The following is a 16,514-nucleotide window of genomic DNA, read 5'->3' on the forward strand; positions in this document are numbered from 1 at the left end:
GGTGTAATAATGAATGTAGATACGTATCTTTACACGGGAAGGGCTTGCGAGATTAACCCGTTACACGGCACCACAGAGAAAATAAGGGGGCTCCACTTTCAACATCAAGGACAAAACCAGAGGTCAGGCAGATAACGCAAAATCATGCTTAGTTGGGGGAAAAAATCAACTGAGCATGAAGCCTCCAACCTCTCACGAGCTTCACCGTAATCAATGGCTAGTTCTGGAAAGTTCTCCTACACAGCCATGTACTGTATCCGTAGCCAGAGTGTCTATGCAGTGACATACAATACTGGCTTATGAATAAGACTTATACCACGACGAGATGTCTACATTCCATAGCTTCCCTCCTCTGTTGAGTGGTCCATAACATTTCTCTTTCCACAATGTATCTGGTTCACTACAGTTTAATAGAAGTTGATTCATTCCTGGTGTCCTGATCCCCCGTCTTTTCTCCCTCCACAGCAAGCTCACGGGGATCCACATCGGTCTGTTTTGCTCCAGGCTGCAGAGTCTGCTTACAGGTTCGGTCTGGGCGCACTCGCTGGAGGTGAGTGACATGTCTGCGGAAGAGCCCCCGGCCCACTGAGGGGTAACCCAAGCCGGTCAGACTGGCGCACTGAGTCCCTGGGGCCGGGTCAGCCCATTGTGCTGCAGGGAGAGGTGCTCTGATCTGAGGCTCCCGCATTGTGCTGCTGTGCCACTGGCGGCTCCAGGCTGTCTTTGGAGCCGGAGCTTTGGAATGACACAAATCTTCCGGAACCGCTCTGGAATCTCCGTCTAATTACACTGGGAGGAACTGATACAAGGAACCTCTGACATGACGGCCATTGAGAGAGAGATAGAGAGAGAGAGAGAGAGAGAGAGAGAGAGAGAGAGAGAGAGAGAGAGAGAGAGAGAGAGAGAGAGAGAGAGAGAGAGAGAGAGAGAGAGAGAGAGAGAGAGAGAGAGAGAGAGAGAGAGAGAGAGAGAGAGAGAGAGTGTGTGTGTGTGTGTGCAACCAACATGCAACTTCCTAAGACCCTATGTCTGTGTGGGCTGTGGGTCTCTGAACCAGCAGCCGAGGAAGGTGATCAGCTCTGAATGATCAATGGGCAGTTGAGGGAAAACAGTGCATCTCCATGGCGATGATGAGACCTTTCTCAACCTCTCCTGCTGACGAAGGGTGTCAGCTCTCTGCATGCTTGAGAGCCCGAGTCATTACAAGGCCTTTGATGTCAGAGACAAGACATGACAAGCCGCTGTGGCTAAGAGCTGCATTTAGGGCAACCTGCTGCATGGCTTCCTCCTCAGACAGTAGACACAATCTACACAACGGCTCTCCCACAGACTCCATGGTCAATACTCTGTCTGGGCCTAATGACTGTTTTTCTTGTTTATATGCCCACAGCAAAACAATAAAACACCAATCTTTAGCCATACTATACTAACCAATCTTTAGTACCTAAAAACTGTCTGCTAAATAGTTGAAATAATGATACAGATATTTGCTGTGAATATATGAACATCATAGAACATTATCACCAAGAAAAGTATGTTAATGGAGTGAATACAGTTTGTTGATGGTGTGAATACAGTATGTTGATGGTGTGAATACAGTTTTTTGATGGTGTGAATAGAGTATGTTGATGGTGTGAATACTGTATGTTGATGGTGTGAATGCAGTATGTTAATGGTGTGAATACTGTATGTTGATGGTGTGAATACAGTATGTTGATGGTGTGAATACAGTATGTTGATGGTGTGAATAGAGTATGTTGATGGTGTGAATAGAGTATGTTGATGGTGTGAATAGAGTATGTTGATGGTGTGAATAGAGTATGTTGATGGTGTGAATAGAGTATGTTGATGGTGTGAATGCAGTATGTTAATGGTGTGAATACTGTATGTTGATGGTGTGAATACAGTATGTTGATGGTGTGAATACTGTATGTTGATGGTGTGAATAGAGTATGTTGATGGTGTGAATAGAGTATGTTGATGGTGTGAATACTGTATGTTAATGGTGTGAATAGAGTATGTTGATGGTGTGAATAGAGTATGTTGATGGTGTGAATACTGTATGTTAATGGTGTGAATAGAGTATGTTGATGGTGTGAATAGAGTATGTTGATGGTGTGAATACTGTATGTTAATGGTGTGAATAGAGTATGATGGTGTGAATAGAGTATGTTGATGGTGTGAATAGAGTATGTTGATGGTGTGAATGCAGTATGTTAATGGTGTGAATACTGTATGTTGATGGTGTGAATACTGTATGTTAAATGTGTGAATACTGTATGTTGATGGTGTGAATAGAGTATGTTGATGGTGTGAATACTGTATGTTGATGGTGTGAATAGAGTATGTTGATGGTGTGAATACTGTATGTTAATGGTGTGAATACTGTATGTTAATGGTGTGAATAGAGTATGTTGATGGTGTGAATACTGTATGTTGATGGTGTGAATACAGTTTGTTGATGGTGTGAATAGAGTATGTTGATGGTGTGAATGCAGTATGTTAATGGTGTGAATACTGTATGTTAATGGTGTGTATACAGTTTGTTGATGGTGTGAATACAGTATGTTGATGGTGTGAATAGAGTATGTTGATGGTGTGAATAGAGCATGTTGATGGTGTGAATAGAGTATGTTGATGGTGTGAATAGAGTATGTTGATGGTGTGAATAGAGTATGTTGATGGTGTGAATACTGTATGTTAATGGTGTGAATAGAGTATGTTGATGGTGTGAATAGAGTATGTTGATGGTGTGAATGCAGTATGTTGATGGTGTGAATAGAGTATGTTGATGGTGTGAGTACAGTTTGTTGATGGTGTGAATAGAGTATGTTGATGGTGTGAATACAGTATGTTGATGGTGTGAATACAGTATGTTGATGGTGTGAATAGAGTATGTTGATGGTGTGAATAGAGTATGTTGATGGTGTGAATACAGTATGTTGATGGTGTGAATACAGTATGTTGATGGTGTGTATACAGTTTGTTGATGGTGTGAATAGAGTATGTTGATGGTGTGAATGCAGTATGTTGATGGTGTGAGTACAGTTTGTTGATGGTGTGAATACAGTATGTTGATGGTGTGTATAGAGTATGTTGATGGTGTGAATACAGTATGTTGATGGTGTGAATGCAGTATGTTGATGGTGTGAATACAGTATGTTGATGGTGTGAATACAGTATGTTGATGGTGTGTATAGAGTATGTTGATGGTGTGAATACAGTATGTTGATGGTGTGAATGCAGTATGTTGATGGTGTGAATAGAGTATGTTGATGGTGTGAATACAGTATGTTGATGGTGTGTATACAGTTTGTTGATGGTGTGAATACAGTATGTTGATGGTGTGAATAGAGTATGTTGATGGTGTGAATACAGTATGTTGATGGTGTGAATACAGTATGTTGATGGTGTGTATACAGTTTGTTGATGGTGTGAATAGAGTATGTTGATGGTGTGAATGCAGTATGTTGATGGTGTGAGTACAGTTTGTTGATGGTGTGAATACAGTATGTTGATGGTGTGTATAGAGTATGTTGATGGTGTGAATACAGTATGTTGATGGTGTGAATGCAGTATGTTGATGGTGTGAATACAGTATGTTGATGGTGTGAATACAGTATGTTGATGGTGTGTATAGAGTATGTTGATGGTGTGAATAGAGTATGTTGATGGTGTGAATACAGTTTGTTGATGGTGTGAATACAGTATGTTGATGGTGTGAATGCAGTATGTTGATGGTGTGAATACAGTATGTTGATGGTGTGAATACAGTTTGTTGATGGTGTGAATACAGTATGTTGATGGTGTGAATACAGTATGTTGATGGTGTGAATACAGTTTGTTGATGGTGTGAATACAGTATGTTGATGGTGTGAATACAGTTTGTTGATGGTGTGAATACAGTATGTTGATGGTGTGTATAGAGTATGTTGATGGTGTGAATACAGTATGTTGATGGTGTGAATGCAGTATGTTGATGGTGTGAATAGAGTATGTTGATGGTGTGAATACAGTATGTTGATGGTGTGTATACAGTTTGTTGATGGTGTGTGATTTGCAGCCACGGGTGCGACGGCTGTGTACCCCATTGACCTGGTGAAGACCCGTATGCAGAACCAGCGCTCCACCAGCTCCTTCGTAGGAGAGCTCATGTACAAGAACAGCTTTGACTGTGCCAAGAAAGTGCTCCGATATGAGGGATTCTTTGGATTCTACAGAGGTATAAACTGAAGCCTGGTGAATGTGTTTCTATGATGTAATTCTAGATATAGTCATCGGGTCGTCCAAAACAAGTTATGTTGTTCTGCCAGTATCATCATCATCCGCATGGTTTGCATAACAGCAGAAACATTTGCCTTCATGTTCTAAATTCACCAATTCCAAAGAGGGCCACATTGTCATTACCTAGCTAGCTGAAAACGTCCCAGAGGAAAAACGCAAACAGAATTAATGTAGTACTGTCAGATCCATGTTTTCCAGTGTAGTGATAACGGTGCAGAAGGTTTGTGAAATGTAACACTCCCACTGTGAGAGGGCTCTCAGACGAAGGAAGTCAAGACTGCCATCTACTGCTGCCTCCGCCACTGCAGCTCTTTGTTCGTCCTCGCTGCTCTGTCCTCCTTCCTCCCTCTTTATCTTTCCACACTGATGAGAGGGGGATTGACCGAGAGACAGACACGCTTGACGGTTTTCTGGCTGCGTACCATGAGCAGTCACTCACTAGCTCCTTCAGAAGTTTTATCTGGCTCACTGAAGGACGGACGCTGAAACAGTATGGTGGTTATCAAGCGCTATAGCACTGCCCCCCCCACCACCACCAACACCACCACCAGGGCCACACAGCTCTCTCTGTTCCACACCACACTGGGATCAGGCTACAACAATGCTGATCCCATACAACTGCCAGTGTCATATTTGATATTTTTGTTCATTTGAATGGGAGGCGTTATCGTTTGCTGCATCAGATGCATCAGCCGTACCTGGAGATATTGATTGTTTATTTTACCCAGACAAGAACCATGCTGATGTCATTGTAGGGACTGCCAATGGAATGATTCATTTCCGGTCAGTGTCTTCCTCTGTCAGGTAATCTAAACGGACTCCATCCATGAATACTGTTTTTGCAGGTCTCGTACCACAGCTTATCGGCGTTGCCCCGGAGAAAGCGATCAAACTCACGGCAAGTCATTACAATCATTTCCCTTAGAGTGCCTTCACTTTCATTGCACAGTAAGGAAACGTTGTGTGTCAATCATGAATACCATCGCACAATACAATACGTCTTGCAAAATCCAAGAGGTGACCAGATGTACTCATTGTCATTCTCCTTGTGGAGCATTTGTTTCTTCGTAAGTGCGCCTTGTGCTTGTCTGATTCTCTTCTCGTCTTACAGATGAATGACTTTGTAAGAGACAAATTCACCACAGAGGATAACACCATTCCCCTGTTTGCAGAAGTCCTGGCTGGTGCCACTGTAAGTATTGGCGCGAGGATGTCTTCCTATAGACAGTCTGTCCATACAGAGTGAGGGCTGAAAATACTCTCGTGCTTCATGCAAAAGCGAAGGGAAAGCCTTGGCAGCGGCTTCATTGACTCGCATAAATCTAATTGACCTTGAATGTGGGGTAAGTGGAACAAGATTTTTGTTGAAACTCAAACATTCTGTAAGATGTTCTCTTTCAGTTTTATGAACATTTGCATCTCATGGGTGTACATTTTGAATTCCAGACATTGAGCCAAGAACGGGGGAAATTGTTGTGGTTTTCAAACTCCCTTCAACTTCAACGTTTAGCTTAATTCTTTCTGACTGATCTGAAGCTACAATTATAAGCTTTTCCTTCTCAATTTGAATTATGGATATTGAGTTATTGTATTTAAATGTAATCTCTAATTCAAGCTTCCCACCAGTGTATTGACATCCTAAATAAGCAGGGGGGACTGAATAGAAAGGTGCTCTTTGGTCTCTGAACCCTATAATTGGGCACAATTTGAGAAATGATGCCTGTGAATGGACTATTTTTACCTCAGCGTGCTAATTAGGCACACTAACCTTTGGTGAGCGCATTGGTTAAGAAGCGCGCAATTCCCTCGGCCTACCTCTCTGCTAAATGAGTCCAAGTGAAACGAAACAGACAGGGCGGGTAGGAGAGCTTGCAGGTTGCCTACGGAGGGCAGGGTCTGTGGGGTTATGACCCCTGTCAGCCTGTAATTGGAGGAAGAAGGGCTGGAGGGCCATGGGATGGAGCTGGTTCTACCTCACTGTGATTGAGTTTGACAGGACTGCACATACCTGAAGCCTGATCTGCCATGGGCCCATAGGTCCACACACCATACAAGTACAACAACTAGCCTAGCATGCACCCTATAGCTTTTTTTTTGACAGGACTCCACCCTGCAATATTGTCTTCCCTAATGTATTATATAAGCATTGATATTCATGTTTGTGAGCTTTTCCCCATAGTATTAATCTCTTCGTCTGATGAACATGGTCTTTATGTAAAGTGGTTTTGCGTCGTAGAGCTGGGGTCTTCAACTTTTTCTTGCCCTGGGACCCCACCATATGTTACCAAAAAAAGTAATCGCATAGCTTGTCTTATCATTAGGTGAGTGATATTGGCAAGGAGAAGAATCAACATTTTAAAATGAATAGATTTGGTAGACAGTTTCATTATTTTGACATCCCCACATTATAATTGGAAGAGGAAGTGTAAACTCTAACTCTAACATACTAGCTAGAAAGGTAACTCCAAATATATTTTGGGTAAAAGAGCATCTGTTTAGCTGGTTAGCCATGTGTTGGCAAAAAAAAATGAATGGCCAAGTCAAGAAAGCTTAGCAATAGCCAGCAGCCAGCAACACTTGCCACACTAGTAGCCTATTTGTGAGTGCTTTTTCAAAGCCAACGTCAAATACTCCGGTGAGTGTAATTTGCTGAATAATAGGAGTAGAGAAAAAGTTCACATCATTACAAAGACGATCCTACATTCTTCTCTTTTTTACTGTAGGCGTGTAAAAAGAGAAAAAAAATGTGTTCTGTTGTTGCTAGCGATATTCATAGAAACATTCACAGACCCCCTGCAGTACTTAGTGGTCCCCGGACCCCTGGTTGAATAACCCTGTTGTAAAGGGGCAAATGTTCTGATAGTTTTTTGAGATGGACTGTAATGTTATCCTGACTGACTGAAATAATAAGTGTAGAATATAAGGGAGATAGCGACAGAGGGATGAATGCATAAATCTTCAGAGTAGCGGATATTCCCCTTCCACTTTGAAAATGACTAAACGTGCCTGAGCGTTTTTTAGGACAGCGCTCGGATGTTTACAGATAGGAGCCCTGCCCTCTGTGTCACCAGGCTTCCAGGGGCCTGATTAGATTTGGAGAAGGTGATAAATGTGCCTGAGTCAGAGGGGCTGTGCCCTGGGGCGTCCCTGTCTTGGCCCTGAGCAGAGAAGGGTGAGTCAGCGCTCTCCCCTGAGAGTGGGGGTGAATTGGGGAAGTGTGCGGGGCGAGGCCCTCTATACAGGAGGTGCCTGGGGGAAGAGGGAAGGGGCAGAGGGCTGGTGCCGGGGTCAGGGCCTTCCAGCCTTGAGCCGGGCGTCTCCTCACACCACGCCTGTCTTCCCCTTACCCCACCGTTTCCTCGCTCAATGCCTGCTTGTTTCCCCTGCTCCCATCAAGGCCACTTTCTGACAGCGCGACATTGGCTTTAGAAAAGAGTGTCTTTTGTGTTTAAGTTTGCGAAGCTAATTTGAAAATGCTTATTGGGGTGAAATACTAAGGCACCATAACTCATTATCATCCTCACCATGGGCTGACCCCTTAATCATAGGACACAAGTAAAAAAAAAAAAAAAAATTAAAGGGTTGAATTACTATAAGTGAGTACTTTCATTTGACAATTTAAGTTTAGCATTGTGAATCTAGATTTATTTGTGAGATGGAAAGTGAGTAAGACGGAAATAGTGTATTCAAGTGGTTCAATGGATTGAGACCTAAGATCTTATGACATTGCTGTTACTGGTGCTCTGTGACATGTACTGTTGCTTCTCACCCTTAACCTGGGTTGTGTCCTGCAGGCCGGAGGCTCCCAGGTGATCTTTACCAACCCTCTGGAGATAGTCAAGATCCGTCTCCAGGTGGCCGGAGAGATCACCACGTCCCGCAGGGTCGGTGCCCTGACCGTGGTCAGGGACCTGGGCCTCTTTGGCCTTTACAAGGTGGGTAAACACCTCTACATCGCAGCGCCACTCACACGTCACCTCTTAAAACCTCTGTTACAGCCTAACTCAACCACCTCTGCATGATGTCACCCCAAAGGGCAGCTTATGCTGCTGGGATGTTGAACAATACAAACTGTATGACTGTGTAACAATGCAGATATTGCATATTACACAAGTTATATGAGAGTTCTGGTGAGCAGGCACAGTATGCAGTAGGATGACTAGCTAGATTCCCTACTGACTATTACAATCATATTATGTCTTTCCAAAACAGTGTTTAACATGCAGAGACCACGGCTGCCAACAACCAACAGAAAATTAGGGGGGTTTATGCTTTGCCACTGTTCCTTTCCAAGTTCTTGTGGTTTTACTTACATCTCGAGTAATGTGTTCATGGTCCATATTTTAATGAGAAGCAGACAAAATGGAGCTTGTTAAAAAGAGACTGACTTCCTCCCTGTGGATGGGCCCAGTAGACCACGGGTCCATGTTAATGCCGTCTCGGTGTGTGTCTGAGAGACTGTGTGCTGGGCCTGGGAGGGAGCTCCCTGGGGGGCCCCGGGGGAAACCACGGGGGAGCAGCGCTGCCTGGGGGCTTTCTGGCTTCTTCTGTGACCCACCGCACCGCCAGGCTCCTCTGTGGGTCGGCTGAGGCTCACAGCCAGCCAACAATAATCCACTGGAGCTCCCAGGCCAGATGATCCCGTAGCCACAGTGGCCACCTCAACCACTGCAATTACCCTCGACACCACCAGGGTCAAACATGGGTCAAACATATTGGAAAATATGAATTACAGTAGAATATTCAGTACAGTAGTCTGAACCTGGACTAAAGAGACCAGATGTCGACACTACTTAACTCATTTGATGTTGATTATACCACATTAACATTGTGCAATATACTGTACTGTATTTTCAGTATAGAATCTCTTTCTAGAGCACTCAAAGCGTTATCGTGAGAAAATATCTTATAGAGATCCAGGCAGGTCTAAATGCATTTTACATTTCATGTACCATGAAAATGCGATGTTAGTTATTTTGGGATATAGGTAATAAATCCTCTGCGTTTGTGTGTCCTAGGGAGCAAAAGCCTGTTTTCTGCGTGACATCCCATTCTCTGCCATCTACTTCCCGGTGTACGCCCACACCAAGGCTGAGTTTGCAGACGAACAGGGCAGAATTGGGCCTTTGCAGCTGCTCACTGCTGGTGCCATAGCAGGTAGCTAGCGCTAACAACCACAGCTACAAACCTCACCATCTCAACCTATAGACATAGCATCGACACTAGCCCCGAAGAAATGCTTCAAATCAATTAAGAATTTGTAATCGTATACCGTATATTCAATATGATTGTAATCTACTTTCTAGAACAGTAAATGACTGGATATTCTGTTCCTTTTCTATTTTAAACCTGCCAATGTACTGCACTGCTTGCCGTCAGTGGTGATACTATTCCTGCATAGTGAGAGTGCCTCATTATGTGGGTTGTGCAACACCTCCTAAGGTATACCTGCTGCCTCCCTGGTGACCCCTGCCGATGTCGTCAAGACCAGGCTTCAGGTGGCGGCCCGCGCAGGCCAGACCACATACAACGGAGTCATAGACTGCTTTGGGAAGATCATTGCTGAGGAGGGCTTCAGGGCCCTGTGGAAGGGAGCAGGAGGTAGGGACAGACTCCTCAAATGAGCAGTTTTATGACTGGGAAATTAGGCACTCTGTGGCTCCCATAATTGCTCTCTTGAAGACACCAGAGAAAATGGGAAATCCCACATTGTAATTTGAACCTCTCTCCCACCAGCCCGTGTCTGCAGGTCCTCGCCACAGTTTGGTGTAACCTTGGTGACTTATGAACTCTTGCAGAGATGGTTCTACATTGACTTCGGAGGACAGTGAGTATTTCTGCTTGGTTCACCTTTAGTGAACTGAAGTACACTTACAAGGATGTCTGGCATTGTATGTGAATTATCCTTCCCAAATCTTCTCCCCCCCAGTCGCCCCACCGGCTCTGAGCCAACTCCTAAGTCGAGGATCTCCGACCTTCCCCCTGTAAGTGCCGACCACGTAGGAGGCTACCGTCTGGCTGCTGCCACGTTCGCTGGCGTGGAGAATAAGTTTGGTCTACACCTGCCCAAGTTCAAGTCTTCTGGTGCGTTGTCTGTTAGCCAAGCCCCAGCAGTGCCCAAAAAGGAGCCTACAGCTTCGTAGGCCGTCTTTCCCTCTCAACACTTTACTGCTAAATGGCTGCAACTCTGAGTAGGGCGTCTTACATTTCTTTGTCCCATCATCCCTTCCGAAATGGTATGGTTAAAAAAAAAAATGTGGCACCTCTTCTTCATTCATGGGCATCTGAAACGCTCTCTTTGAATGCTGCATGAACAGTGCTTCCTTGGTTTGTCTTTGAATAGCTGTTCCTGTACATATTGTACATCTCAGCAGAGAGACATTATAGCATTGAAAAGGAGTGATGTTACCATGTTTCTTGAAGCGAGGCTTTGGTGAGGATGTCTCTGAAATGTGATTGACGAGACTTGAAAGGACATAGAAGTTTTTTTCTCAAAAGTATTTATTTTAAAATCATGACCAGGGTCTTGGGAAATAATTGTAATGTATTTATTTTATTTTGTTGAAATAAATCATCAACGGATTCATTTTAATTGTGTGAAAAGTACATTCTGAGATTCATGACACGATATGTGGAAGATGCTCTCTGGGTCACACAAAGGGAAGCCTTTCTTAGACACTACATACAGGCCGTATGGATACTGAATCCATACCGCAGATATCAAGCAAATTTCCAATACAGCATTATATCCTGAGGTATTCTACAGATTCTGGTTCTGATATCTTAAGTGTCACATTTTGTTGAAGAGCAATAATCATGTACAAAGACATTCAGAAGAAAGGTGGTAACATTTTGGGATATATTACAAAACAAGTGGACATTTGGCGAATCTAGGTTAAAGGAACATAGAAAAACACTGGCTAACAGTATCATGAAACCACTACATTCCTGTGAGCAGTAATGATGGGATAGATCTAGTCTACTACAGTTGAAGTGGACATGGGCATTGAAGCACAGAGTGAACAACAAATATCAGTCATGATGACAGCAAACATGCTCAGGGTTGTGTAACCACAAACAACTAGAGTGGGCCAGTGAAACTGAACCTGCAGCTAAACCCACAACACCACCATATGGAGTTGACACGGTGCCTTTAAGGCATGATGGATCTAGAGTTCAACTGATTTGTATTGCAGAGTAAGACGATGGCTTGGTTTCTTGTCGTGTCTGAGGTTGATAGATAGCCCTGTTAGTTATCCCATCAGACTGGTGTGCTTAACCAGCCAAAGGAGAAGTTAACTATGTGTATTAAATCGGAGTACATTTCCAAAGAAAGGATGTCCACATGCCTAAACACTGTTGATATTTGCGCCTTTTCCTCCAATCAACACGAGGCTGACATTATGAAGCCTGCCGCTGGTCCCTAGACTGGCGTTTTCATGGTCGATCAAGCAGAGAGGCGCTGAGCGGCAAGCTCCTCGGCGTCATCCCGGTTCTCGTTGATCTCCGCCAGGGTTCGGACAAAACGGGTCCACTCGTCGTTGCGTGGAACAGCGATTTGCTGGGGGGGGGGGATAAAAAAATATTGATATGGGTGAAAATACGACACTCAGGGGGAAGGGGATCACTGGCAATCTTCCAACTGTCACAGAGACTTGACCCGTCAGTGGCAGAAATCAGGAGGGGGGGGGGGGCTGCTCTCTATCTGCAGCTCACCACTCACTGACCTGACTGACACAGAAACTCAGACCCTCAGGAGACGTCTCCGTTCAGATAGCTAGCCTCTGACAAGACAATGGCTTAATTGTTGTCCGAAGAAATGGAGCATAAAGTATTACCAGAACCCCTTCACCTCCACTAGAGAAAAAACAGGAATAACCCGGTTGAACCTCTCAAAGAAGTGCCTTTCTTTTTTCAATACTTTATTAATATTAAGTACTTATTTGTATTATTCTGCCTGAAATGGAGTACCTTTATAAACCTTTTTAGATTTAGCCTATAGCTCAATTCTGGCTAAAATGTCTGAATGCAACACACCTAGAGCTTACCCTTACCAAAACATATGAAGAATGCCATGTGTTTTAAATGGCACAGTAAAGGCTTTTAACCCACTCACCTCTCCAACATCATAGACCAGGATCTGTCCATCAGAGTCTCCCACGGCTATCTCTTTGCCAGAGTGGGCCCAGCGCACGCGGTTCAGGGCTGGGTTCCCCTCCACTGTGGTACTGGCTGTAGGAACCTGCAAAACGAGAAAAAAAAGAAGAAAACACTTATTTGTCAACACCAATACTGATTCACTGACATCTGTGACACTATGGGCCGGTTTCCCAGACACAGATCAGGCCTAGTCCTAGACTAAAAAACATTCTTAATGAAGAATCTGTGTCCGGGGAACCCCCCCTCCCCCTCCCTATAGATGCTGCTACACCTGTAAAAAAAAAGGGGGGGGGGGGGGCATGTGAAAGAGTGCCAGGTAACGTTACCTCAGTGTCGTTGTTGAGGTTCCACAGATCAAGATGGCCCACTCCATCCACACACGCAAACAGAGCCGGGTGAGTGGGGGACCACATGACATCATAGACGTAATCCGAGTTGTCCTCGAACGAGTACAGTGGCTTGTTGTTCTGGAAGAGAGAAAACGGAGGCGGCGCGTGAAAACACATCCACTCTGACCTGACCGGGCGCAATACGAATATCTGGATTAAAGCTAAAACAGAGACGCACACGGATCTTTGTGGGGCTAATGGAGTCCGAATTCAACCACATATGCACTGAGTGTACAAACAAAAATTAAAAACACCTTCCTAATATTGAGTTGCACCCCCCCTTTTGCCTTCAGAACAGCCTCAATTTGTCTGGGCATGGACTCTACAAGGAGTCGAAAGCGTTCCACAGGGATGCTGGCCCATGTTGACTCCAATGCTTCCCACGGTTGTGTCAAGTTGGCTGGATGTCCTTTGGGCTTGAGCTGTTTCCAAGTCTTTCTGCAGTTTTGTTTCATAGCTGGTAAATGAATCGCAAAAAGTCAAAGAACCACAAATCCTATATAGCCTATCACACCTCACCCTGCAACACTGCCTAGCTGGGGGGGGGGCTGTGCTCACGTGAAAGGTTCATTTTTCGAAGGGTCGTGCACAGGCATAAAAGTTGGCCTAATTTAGTTGAAATGAAAGTCTACTGAAGTGAGACTGTCCTTGTGTTTATTGGCTATTTACATTGTTTTGTTCACAAGCTGGGTTGTTTTTCTATTTTTGAGTTTCAACTGCTAGGGAAGAGAACACAACGTTGCTACTAAGTCAGACTCAATCTTACAGGCACAAACATGACTAGAGTCGCATTACCACGTAACCTCCCGCCCTTAAAGGGGCAGGTTTTTTGTCTCATCTTTGATATTTTGGTTAACTCTGGTCACAAAAAATGAAATGAAACAATATACCAGAGTTGTAGACTCGAGTCTGACTCAAGTAAAAAATGTGATGACTTGAGACTCGACTTGATTGAAAAGCAAATAACTTGACACTTGACTTGGACCCTCAAGACTTGGGCCTAGACTTTGACTTGAGACTGATGTCTGGCCAGGTTCGGTAATGTTTTGTCACTCATTTTGTGGAACAAAATATACGTGGATTACTCTACACGCAGCCAGAGACAGTATAACCGCAGCATTGACCGTGCAAAAAAAGAAAAAGCTGTAACAGATTGGCTAGTGAAAAGCACACGAGACACTCCGATTGGACCAGCAAACTGTCAATCAACACAGGTCGGGGAGCTAGCGAACAGATTGCTGATTTTCTGTACAGCTATAAGATCGGGTGCAGTGCAAACATCAAATTTTAGGGAGAGAATTGCCAAATTAAATAAATGTGGAGCTCCAAAAATATTAACTGTTTACTTTGCAAGCTCACCAGCAATAGGGCAACAATTACTAGCATCAGCCTACTGTTTTTTTGGTATGTAACAACTGCTTGAAATGTATAATTTAATTATAAAGCTTGCATTTTGGAATGTTGTTGTTAAAATTAAGTATTACTGTGGCGAAGACACACCATACGAGTGGAGAGTGCTTTTTTTCTCCACTTGTTGAAATGTTTGCTGTTGCTTTCACACGTTTAAATGCAGGCCCTATGTGGCAAATCTATTCCATCTAATACAATCACTAGCGTTTCATCATTCCATCCCCATACAGTTTATTGCAACATGTAGACATTTCTGTTTCATGTTTGATAGGCCATCGTTACAGTTTCATTTTATAGCCAACCATTTCTTACCTTGCTCTGAGTGGGCGCAAAGTTTATAGTGCACATGAACGTTCGCAAGACTCATGAGGTAGAAGTTCTGTTTGTTTAATTCAATGTATGGTTTCCTTTGTTCATATTTGCCTTTCCTGAGTTCCGTGCGTCTGTTCCCGCATTCAAAACAACTGGGAACTTGGGGGGGAAAAAACAAAATCGATTTGAACGGTCATCCAACTTGGAATTCCAAATCTGGAACTCGGGCCTTTCCAGAGCTCAGACTTTCCAACCTGAAGATCACTGACGTGATGATTTGACCTCTTATATTTTCCTGATTTCACAGGGTTTTTTTTTGTTTTGAACGTGGCATAAGTCCTACGTCTATGTCATTTTTGTTGTGCTCACCTCAGTGAGCATTGAAATAGGCTACGTGGCCTGCGCTCCACGCTTCGGAGTCAGAACGTTGAATAAGAGAAAACGATTGTTCCAAGTTAAACACGGTGTTGAAATATCATTAATAAATCATTAAGACAAATGTCCCAATGTAACAATAGATGTGGAAATTGCCTTTTACATTGTAGAACCAGTTTTATTGGTTGTAATTGCCAAAATTGGGTAATTGTATGGTCCTGGGGGCCCAGTGCTCATTTAATCTAGGCCTACCTGTTGAAGCTCCTGTTAGACAGAGTCCTTTTGGTTTCTCAGGGGGAGTCTTGCCCTCTACCTGTGTCCGTTCAGATAGGACAGGTTAAGCCTGATACAGAGGCTATTTCTTTTGGGCTAGTGTCATGTATATTTGATCAATCTACGACGTATATTTTGTATGATATGGGGCTTTCACCATTGGATCACCAAAACCTGTAAATATACTCTCTGTACACTCTGATCAAGTCAACCTGCCTTCTGCTGATTTCATGCCCTTATTTATGACTGCTACATGTCCCTATTTTACAATTGCATAGGCTACTAAAGATATGTTGTAGACAAAATAATGAAAAGGGCTGTCTGGTATCGCGTCAATAAATAGACAGAAAGATTTGTCATCGAACAAGTAGTTGCATATATAGATTTTGTTTTTACTTGACTTGCTCTTAGAATGTATGACTTGGACTGGACTCAAGTCTTCTCCCGTTCTAATTGGGACTCCACTTGACCTCGCACCCTGTGACTCAACTAATAGTTACTTGATCCCACCTTTGCAGGGGAAAAATATTTTGGCATGTAAAAAAAAATCTGAGTGGCTGGTAGATTTTTTTTAATCTACTTGCCATAGTCGCTGATAGACCAAATAGTACATTTTAGACCCTTGGTGGTGGACAATTCTTGATACACACTGGAAACTGTTGAGTGTGAAACACCCAGTGGCGTTGCAGTTGTTGACACACTCAAACCGGTGCGCCTGGCACCTACTACCATACCCCGTTCAAAGGCACTTAACCCTTTTGTCTTGCTCATTCAGAGGGTGAATGGGCAAGACAAAAGATTTCAGGGCCTTTGAATCCATGTCTCACGGCTTAAAAATCCTTCTTTAACCCGTCTCCTCCCCTTCATCGACACTGATTGAAGTGGATTTAACAGGTGACATCAATAAGGGATCATCACTCTCCCCTGGATTCACCTGGCCAGTCTGTCATGGAAAGAGCAAGGTGTTCTTAATGTTTTGTACACTCACCGTACATGTTCCTTCCTAAAGGGCACCCATAGGGCGCTGGTCAAAAGTAGTGCACTACATAGGGAATAGGGTGCCATGTGGGACGCACCACAGTAACCGCAGGTTTTCTAGTGGCGAGACGGTACAGTACCTTGGTGCTCCACAGCTTGACGGTCCAGTCAAAGGAGGAGGTGACAAACAGGTGGGAGAAGTCGACAGGCCCGGTCGCTGTGTGACAGTCTATCCCTGTGATAGGCCCGTGGTGGCCCTCAAACATCTCACTGATCCCTGCTTTACTGTGGACCAAACATACAGCACACAGGGGATAAGAAAACGACACCGAG

General features: G+C 43.9%; 2 protein-coding genes across 10 annotated transcripts in view; one reads left to right on the forward strand and one right to left on the reverse strand.

Annotated features, from left to right (window-relative positions):
* The window catches only part of LOC110501456 (electrogenic aspartate/glutamate antiporter SLC25A12, mitochondrial), a 22,777-nt gene extending 11,901 nt beyond the window's left edge, over nucleotides 1-10,876 (forward strand). For all 4 annotated transcript variants that reach the window (XM_090215613.1, XM_036958820.2, XM_036958822.2 and 1 more), the window contains exons 10-18: nucleotides 466-550; nucleotides 4,064-4,222; nucleotides 5,130-5,182; nucleotides 5,396-5,476; nucleotides 8,079-8,219; nucleotides 9,303-9,441; nucleotides 9,727-9,885; nucleotides 10,021-10,111; nucleotides 10,214-10,876. In XM_090215613.1, coding sequence (XP_090071739.1) covers nucleotides 466-550; nucleotides 4,064-4,222; nucleotides 5,130-5,182; nucleotides 5,396-5,476; nucleotides 8,079-8,219; nucleotides 9,303-9,441; nucleotides 9,727-9,885; nucleotides 10,021-10,111; nucleotides 10,214-10,427 — 1,122 coding nt within the window. In that variant the 3' untranslated portion in view covers nucleotides 10,428-10,876. The remainder of the gene's footprint in view (nucleotides 1-465; nucleotides 551-4,063; nucleotides 4,223-5,129; nucleotides 5,183-5,395; nucleotides 5,477-8,078; nucleotides 8,220-9,302; nucleotides 9,442-9,726; nucleotides 9,886-10,020; nucleotides 10,112-10,213) is intronic.
* LOC110501457 (dynein, cytoplasmic 1, intermediate chain 2a) overlaps nucleotides 10,877-16,514 on the reverse strand; it is a 22,662-nt gene continuing 17,024 nt past the window's right edge. For all 6 annotated transcript variants that reach the window (XM_021579036.3, XM_021579033.3, XM_021579037.3 and 3 more), the window contains 4 exons: nucleotides 16,322-16,466; nucleotides 12,771-12,911; nucleotides 12,401-12,526; nucleotides 10,877-11,845 (listed from right to left, as the gene is read on the reverse strand). In XM_021579036.3, the coding sequence (XP_021434711.3) occupies nucleotides 11,732-11,845; nucleotides 12,401-12,526; nucleotides 12,771-12,911; nucleotides 16,322-16,466 (526 nt within the window). In that variant the 3' untranslated portion in view covers nucleotides 10,877-11,731. The remainder of the gene's footprint in view (nucleotides 11,846-12,400; nucleotides 12,527-12,770; nucleotides 12,912-16,321; nucleotides 16,467-16,514) is intronic.

Source organism: Oncorhynchus mykiss, chromosome 22 (genome assembly GCF_057628025.1).
Source record: "Oncorhynchus mykiss isolate SJ-2025 chromosome 22, ASM5762802v1, whole genome shotgun sequence".
NCBI lineage: Eukaryota > Metazoa > Chordata > Actinopteri > Salmoniformes > Salmonidae > Oncorhynchus > Oncorhynchus mykiss.